Below are 8,614 nucleotides of genomic sequence, written 5' to 3' on the forward strand. Positions count from 1 at the left end.
CAGGGTGGCCCTCCCTTCAAAAGCGTACACTTCCCCACTCAGTTTGGTGTCACCAACAACCTTCGTCAGGGTACACCTGATCCCGTCACCCAGATCACTTGTATTAAACAGCACTGGGCCCAGTATCGATCACTGGGGAACCCCACTTGTCATAGGTTGCCGCTTTGAAAAGGAGCTATTTGCCATCACCCTCTGTGTGTGCCCTATCAGCCAGTTCCCCCACTGCACAGACCACTTGTCTAGACTGTAACGCATCAGTTTCCCAAGGAGGAGGCTGTGGGGAACCGTATCGAAGGCCTTGGAGAAATCCAGGTAGACAATGGCCACCGCTCTCCCCACATCAACCGAGCAGGTTATTTTGTTGTAGGAGGTGATCAGGTTTGTCAAGCATGATTTACCTCTGGAGAATCCATGCTGCCTTTTCCCAATCATGTGCTTTGCTTGACTTGTGAGAGTCCCCAGGAGGATTTTTTTCATAACCTTCACAGGGACTGAATAAGACTGATAGGCCTATAATTTCCTGGATCCTTCTTTAAGCCCTTCTTGTAGATAGGGCGAAATGAACAGTCCCACGTCTCTGAGCCCTCCATCAAAGATGTTCCAGTCCCTTCCTCATCTTCACAGCCATTCACTGAACTTGCTTCAGTGTGTCCCTGTCTCTCTTGTTCTGAGGAGCATGGGACTGGACACAGGTTCCCTGATGTGGTCTTCCCAGAGCTGAACAGATGGGAATAGTCACCTCTGTCCGTGTGCTGGCAACCATCTTCCCAATTCAACCCAGTACGCTGTTGGTCTCCTTTGCTGCAATGGCACATTGCTGCTCACTGTGAACTTCGTGTCCACTAGGACCCCCAGGAATTTCTTTGCCAAGCTACTTTCCAGCCCGTCAGCCCTCAGACTGTACAGGTGCATGGGGTTATTCTTCCCCAGGTGCAGGACTTGGCATTTCCCTGCATTGAACTTCATAGTGTTATTTCACTTCTCCAGTTGTTGAGGTCCCTCTGAATGCACTGCTATCCAAGAATCCACAAAGCAAGTCCTGCTCAACTACCTCAAGTCTCCTGTTTATTAGGTTTGTCCTTTTCCAACTCCTAAAGCCACATTTCACTCTCTCCTTACAGCTGCCACAGAGAAGGCACTGATATCCAAGAGTCCACAAGGCTCTCAGCAGACATAGTATTAGAGGATAAGAAAGGCTCTCAAGGCAATGGGAGGATACCCGATTACACCTTGCAAGGCCCTAGTTAGAAACAGATGGCTATCTGCCAGAGCCACTATGAGGAAGCATTAAATTGCATCATTACAAATGTTCCCAGAGGTTCCTGCATTTATGTTACTGATGTAGCTGCAGCCAATGCAGGCTTGGAGCAAGTGAAAAAGAACCCCAAACTGGACATCTGCTGCAAAAGGGCAAATTCTGACAGTTGTAAAAATGCAGCAAGGGAACCTCTTGCTTAAAAATAGTCACATTTCCAGACATCAGCAAAAAAAAACAGGACACCTCTCGTCACACTCTTTCACAGCTAACCAGGAAGAACTAATTCTCTGTTCCCAGCCATCCATATTCAGCTGTCCTAACGAGGGAGCTCAGCCCTGCTGTCTCTCTAGACCTGCTGCGACAGTGCTGTGCATTGTGCCCAACATCTGCTAGCTTTCTGCTCTCCCACACTCTACATAAGTGTTCAGGAACCCAGACATGGCTCCAACAAGGGAGATGCTTCAAGCCCTCCACTCAAAACAGATCATCTACACGTCACGCAGCTATGCCAACCACCAAGAGAATGCCTTCTGACTCCTTTGACAAGGAGAAGGAGACTTGTCAAAGGTCCTGGCAAGCTGATTCCAAGCTGGCAGCCACCATGAGACACAGGCTAGTGCACCAAGACCAAAGAATAAGGGAAGACTCTCCCAACATACTAATATTCTCTGCTGAGCACTGGTCCACCTTCTCCTTGACCTCTGCACTGACTCCTTATACCCTGTACCCTTGCTAAGCTGAGGTAAAAGATGACGCTAAACCCCACCCTGAAGAGATGATCAAGACACATGCACACAAGTTAACCTTCTTTAAGGTCCCAGGACAACCCACCAATATTCCCCCGAGAGTTAGAAATGCCGAGACAGGGACCAGAGCTCTACAGTCACACAAACTGCCTTTCTAGCCAGAACTCCTTTTCCTCGGAAAATGCCCTGCAACCTTGCACCTTTTGCAAACACAACTTCCAGTCTGCATGCAGACACAGGAAAGTAAGGGGCTCTTGGTTTATGCCACAGCTTCCAATTCTCTCAACATTAGTGCACCACACACATGGTACAGTACTTTTCTCAGAAATCCACGGCACAGGCAGAAGTAAAGTTATACACACTTCACAAACACAAAAGCCATTTCTGAACTGTAACTGATTCTTACCTCTCCCATTTTGTTCTTTTCCATTCTGACCACTCCTGGGATGCTCTCCAAGTAGCCTTGCAGTGTGCCATGTCCTAGGTGCCTGAAGGGAATCCAGTCGCCGGTCAGGGATTTGTATTCACCCTGAAGTTCTGACAAAGGTACTCCATTTTTAAAGGGATGAAGAACAGCTCGCACTGTTTTTGCAATAAGTTCAGGGTCCTGCATCTTCACCTGTAGCCCCTCCATTCCAAAAGAAAAAAAGAAAAAGCATTTTTTCATACACAGGCTGAAAATACTAACTTTTACTATTCAGCCTCCCTCCCCAAATAAGCAAGGATTCAGTAGCTCAGTGGCTCTTCTTTGGAGACCTTGATACTTCTGGGTACACTTATAGGAGGCTGGTTCTGCCAGCCAAGTGGGTGGTATGAAATATACGGGACATGACATTGTCAAAAAAAAGCAGATGAAGGAGCACAGCAGCCCCTGTGCATGGGCTGGCCCTGCCAAGCCAATCACCACAGACCACGTGACCAGAAGAGGGGCAGGGCTGCCACGCAACTGGCCCATGTCACTGCCTGCAGAGCCAGGACTTCCACCCGCCACCCCCCAACTTGGAGCCCAGTGCCCTCTCCACTCAGGTCCCACCGTGGCATCACGTAGCTCACCCATGGCCGCTCCTCGCACACACAAACCCACATGCCCGCACGAATGCCCACGGGACGCGTGTTTGCTCCGCCATATAAATCGCATGCACCCGGGCCATGCCACGTCTTACCCACAGGCGCACGATTCCTCAAATCCACAGGTGTCTCTTCAGAGAGAAAACCCCACAGAAGCAAAACCTGCTCCCTGCAAGCCAGGGGCTGCCCACAGGAGGAGCACCACAGAGCCAGTGCCAACACTGCCCCTTCTCATCAAGAGGCAACTGCCCTGTCCGGAGAAACATGCGCCCACCACTGCGGCACCGGTAAAGGTGTGAGCAGGCTGCTGCCTCATCTCCAACAGCAACTTCCCAGGTGCCACAGGCTGCTGGAGTGCCGGTGGGACACTTCAGGAGGCTGGTCAACAAAGGATGTGGTTTCAAAGTGGGTGCCAGAGCTGCCTAGAGCCCTCCCACCCCCTCAGCTCACAGGCGGGCGCACACTCAGGGCTTCTCCAGGGCCATCCAGCCACATTCACAAAACACCGGGGAGACCCAGGCACAAGTGCTGCCGGGCAGGCGCTGTCCTCCGGGGTAGGTCGTCTTCTCGCAGACCCTCACTCCCCAAAGGGACACTCTCAACAGAGAAACCTCCCCACCAACATCGTGGACTGAAGACGGACGGAGCTCTCCCACAGCCCTGGAACTACCCTGCTCTCAAAATGTGGGCTGCATGCAGGGTCGAGTCCTAGCGCTGAGCTGCCCTTGTGCTTCAAACACCCCAGCTTCACCCCCCAGCAACTAATGCCCAACGTGAGCAGAGTCACTGGTTCCGGAGAAGGCCACCTCATGCTCCTCAAGCCCCTCGAGCTCAAGACACAAGAGGAGACTCCCTCACCTCCAGGCACACGAAAGCGACCAATTGCCGCTTGCATACCTGCGTGGTGCTCGCTCCAAACGGCAGCAGCACCAGGCAGCTGCAGCCGCAGTAACGCTGTGCGAGACGCCATGGGAAGGTCGTCTGTGCTGCTCTCGGCAGAAGCAGCCCCTCTCCCCTCACCATTTCCCTTTATTAGGGGAAATCACCCTGGGCAACACACCAAAAGGAAGAGAAATCCTAAACCTCAGCACATTTCAGACACCGTGCCACACATTTCAGTCTACGCATGGACTACCTTCCTGCACCCAAGGCCACGACGGCCCAACCCAGGTGCCGGGCAAGGAGACACAGCACCAAGTCCTATTCTTCACCGTTCCTTGAATGGTTTTACTTTATGCGCGCAGGGCACTCCACTGATCTGACCGCGTCTCTGTGTGTGTACACATACAGTTACACACAGGTACACCCACGCACCTACAACTATTCAGACAGCCCTGTGTATACATGTGTTTACACAGGCATGGCTCCTTACCCCACCAATTCCTGCCCTTCCCGGTACAGTGTGGTTCCCTGACTGATCCTGGAACAACCTCTACCACAGCCACCTCCACAGCATCCCCTGCTCAGCTACAGGACACAGCGTTACTGCACCCACAAGGAGGGGCACACGCTGCTCACGCACACTTGCACACCTCCAGATGGCAACAGGCGGCAGCCACACAGGGCATTTAGATCCTTCCCTCATCCTTTTAGAAGCTTAGCAGCTGGTGAACAGAGCTTCAGGAGGCCCCCCAAAGAGTAAGAAGAGGTGGTGGTCACCTGCCAGAAGGAAAAGACCCAGGAAGTTCATTATCTCATTTGGATCCGCTCAGTGTCATGGTGATATCATGTGTTGGACAAATGCAAAAGTCTCCACTTGGTATTAACATTTCAATTATATAAATAAACAAACCCCCAAACATTGAGAAATGCACCAAAACCACAGTTTTGTCCGCAACTGTGTTCCAAGTAGCATACACACAAGAGGTATGGAAAAGTCAGTGAAAAGCATTTTTGGGGCTTTTTTCTCTACTCTGTCTTTTAAATAATATACCCAAATTCATATTTCATTAATATGGCTCTTAAACGTCCTCTTACCCGAACTATCTGAATTGAACTTACTGCTCAGAAAAAATTAATGCAATATCCATTACAGCTGGGCAGAGTGACAAGGAAGAAAACTTACAATAACCTGGGAAGGCAGTTTCAAAGGTTGACACTGTAATAAAGAGAATCATGTTTGTTAATCAAATCAGGCTTTCTTAAAGGCTGGTGAAAACTTACACTGTTTCGACTCTTCACATACTTAAATCGCAGGCATCCAGTGTGCTATCTGGTGCACTTTGACACCTCAAGGCCTAAATCACAGGCATCCGGTGTGCTGTCTGGGGCGCTTTGACACCTGAAGGCCTAAATCACAGGCCTCTGGTGTGCTTTAACACTTCAAAGGGAAGAGCTAAGTTGTGCGATAAGCTGAAAAGAGTCTCCCCAAGGACACTGATAAAGATGAGGAGCCTTCAGCCTCACGACCACCAGGAGGCGGGACAAGACCGACCCCCTAGCAACACGTCGCTCAGACACAGAATATACCAGGATTGACACATATACGGGAACCAGAAGAGTATATAATCAGCTACTTTCGGGAAGTGGGTGTGCACCGTTGGCGGAGCAAAGACTCCCCGGCCGCCCAGCGCTGTTTTGCTTGCTGCCGCTTGCTTAATAAACTAATTTGATTAATTGGACTGGTTCCTGTCAATTATTGGGCCACAATCTATAACAACACACAAGAGTAACTTCAATAAAAACAGAAAGGGGGTGACGACGTGGGGCGGACAACATCAAGCCGCTATCAGATTGCTTTGTAGTACACAAACACTAAAGAACTCAGTTAGATCAGAACTAGCAAACAGGATACCATAAAATATATGCTCCTAAATTATATTATGAGGAGCAGCCATGAGGGTAATTCACTTAGTTAAATGAGATGACAAATAGTAAGGTACAAAGGTTAAACTGAATGCAGTCTTCAATTTACACCTCAATGATGTTCCCATTCCTACAGCTATCAATAATGCAGCAGACTTGCAATGCAGTGCAGTAATGACAACAGTAAGTAACACACTGATACATTAGTAGAAAGCTACACAGCTCAGAGCATGTCCGAACCTTTTTTAAAATTATTTTTGTGGTCAGCTGCTGTAAGGTTAGGTCATTCAATAGTTACGGCATTCACCTGGCAGCTCACCGCATCCAGACGGGAGGACAATTCCTTGGAAACACAGCCCGAGGAGCCTCTATCTGTAAGCCAGGACACATCATTCAAATCAATCTTCTCCGGCATATGAACAGAAACTTTTTTCCAATATTCTTAACACAGATTACGAGCCTACAGTTGCAGAACAGTCTCCATGCTGCAGATTATTACTCAGGCTAACAAAACAAGGAAGTGAGGACACTTTTTCTGCTTAGAATAACTCCCTCACAGCCATACTTTTAGAAGACTACAAACGCAACCCTACGGAACGCAAGTCTCCTCAGAAGGCACAAAGTAGTCGCTAACCCGCTGAAGTCGGGACACCTTCTCTGACCACCGAGGAGCAGCAGCCCCTCGCTGACAGGCAGAGCCTGGCCCTCCACACTGCCTCTCCCCCCAGCCCGGCAGGGCTTATGCCCGGCGGGGCTCCGCTGTTTCCTTACCACCACCTCACCCCAGGGGCTTTCAGACACCAGCCGAAGCCGCTTCGCCCTGCCGCCGGTAGCCGGGGCCGGGCCGAGCGCTACCGCCTCCCTGTGAGGGGACGGCGCGGCCCCGCCGCCCGCTCCCCCTGCGCCGACTCAGCGCCCGCGCGGCCCCACCCCGCACTCCTCGCCCGCTCGCGCCCAACCGCCCCACGCGCATGCGCCCCCCCCCCGCCGTCCCGGCCGCGCCTTGGCCTCGCCTCACCCGAGCCTGCCCGCCGCGCACGCGCACCAGCTGCCTCCGCCTGCCGGCAGGCGGCGCCCCGCTGAGGCGGCAGCGGCCATTTTGGGACTGCGGGGGGCGCCGCGGTCGGCCTCGCTGCACCCATGCGCTCTCACCATGGGGCCGGGGAAACCTCGGATCTGTTGCACGGCAGCAGCTAAAGTCGCCTTCTTGAAGGAGAGACTGAGGAATGACAGTTAGGTGCGTCTCTTCTAAAGGTTTTAAATTAATTAACCTAGTTCCTTCAATTTCTGAGTACTGAAAGCTTCACTGAATTGAATTCTATAGTTGGAGCTCTCTGTTGAGCACCTGTACAAAACCACTGCACGGGTGCACTCTCCATCAGGGAGGGGCTGGTGGGTGCCCAGGCGTCACCTGGGCCTTGACTGCACTGCTCTGGGCCCGCAGCATCCTCTCAATGGGGTGGGCCTGCTCAGCCTCTGCACAGGCAGCTGCCAAGCTCCAGATGCCTTGTGTCTGTCTGGGCACCTCGAGCAATGCTGCACATTTAAAACCTTTAGATCCCACAGGTTTGGCTTTTGTTACCGCTCTAGCGGTCCACACGCATGGCTCATTAGTGCCCCACACAGAGGGGCAGAAGATGGTCACCAGCTGTATGCCATCAGGCCTCGTGAAGTCAGCCCTGTTCCCCACTGCCAGTCATGGAGAGCCCCTCACCGTTCTGCCATCAGGGGTCCTGCCACCCTGTAGCTCCCTGCAGCAGCATTTCCTTCTCTGCAGATGTTGTCCACTTCTGAGAGACGAACTGGAGGCAACGTCAGGTCAAGCTGCATGACAGAGGATTGATGGAGGGCTGCCAAAGCCAAGTCAGAGGCTGGCCCCACAGAGGAAGACTGCAGGGGCATATGCAGGGGCAGAGGTGAAGATGCTGAACCTCACCAGGGGTGTGCCTTCAAAGGGCTCCCAGTGATGGCGACCCAAGACTCGGTGACAGCCACCTTCTGCCATAACCATGACAGCCTCCAGAGACTGCTTCCTGTCAGGGTCTGGTATTCTCTGACCAGGCTTTTTTAGATAGTCCACCCAATGTTTAAGACAATGTTTAATACAGAGTTTACTCATTTGAGGCTGTTTGCATTTACAAGTTTTCCATTTATTAGGGTGATACAGCAGTCATAGTATAAATACACGTTACATTTTGCAGACTATTGCATTTCCAGTATACTGTGTAATCACAGTATAGTTGTGAATCTCATTACTGGTCTTTAGAATATGCTTACTGTCACAACACTGGCAGTCCCTAATTGCCAGGAAGGGATATGTGGGTTGCAGCCAGCTGAGGCCTGGAGCTTTCTCTTTAGAGGTTCAGTCAGTTCATTGTTTTCAATGTTTTTGTACTTACTGTTGGGATAAGTCACATATACACTCCCTATGCTAGCATGCTTGAGTTTATTGCCACGGAGCCTGCAGTGTGAAGTCTGTGACCCAATATCTTCCCACTTCGTGCCTGTACTCCTCTGTGCTTCTTGCTGTAACTTCTCGAGGCCTTCACTGTCATGCCAGATCTGTATTTCTCTCACTACATCACTGTGCTAGTGCTGCAAATATCTCATTTGACAGAGAACAAGTGTTTCCAGCCATTCTTTTTACAAAATTATGGTCACACTGAACAATAATAAAGAAACACAAAACAAGTAGCCATACCAACCTTGTAAATTTAGCTGTTGCAGCTAAAACAAG

At 51.0% G+C, this 8,614-nt stretch overlaps 1 protein-coding gene across 17 annotated transcripts in view; it reads right to left on the bottom strand.

The window, feature by feature from the left end:
- The window catches only part of TDRD7 (tudor domain containing 7), a 45,035-nt gene extending 38,217 nt beyond the window's left edge, over positions 1-6,818 (bottom strand). For 3 of the 17 annotated variants that reach the window (XM_063319899.1, XM_063319898.1, XM_063319915.1), the window contains exons 1-2: positions 6,185-6,818; positions 2,411-2,632 (exon numbers count right to left, since the gene is read on the bottom strand). In XM_063319899.1, the coding sequence (XP_063175969.1) occupies positions 2,411-2,632; positions 6,185-6,292 (330 nt within the window). In that variant the 5' untranslated portion in view covers positions 6,293-6,818. Of the gene's footprint in view, positions 1-2,410; positions 2,633-3,167 lie in introns of all 17 variants that reach the window. The other 14 variants (XM_063319905.1, XM_063319904.1, XM_063319913.1 and 11 more) reach the window with 14 other exon arrangements.
- Positions 6,819-8,614: the final 1,796 nt, after the last annotated feature.

This window comes from Chroicocephalus ridibundus, chromosome Z (genome assembly GCF_963924245.1).
Source record: "Chroicocephalus ridibundus chromosome Z, bChrRid1.1, whole genome shotgun sequence".
Lineage (NCBI taxonomy): Eukaryota > Metazoa > Chordata > Aves > Charadriiformes > Laridae > Chroicocephalus > Chroicocephalus ridibundus.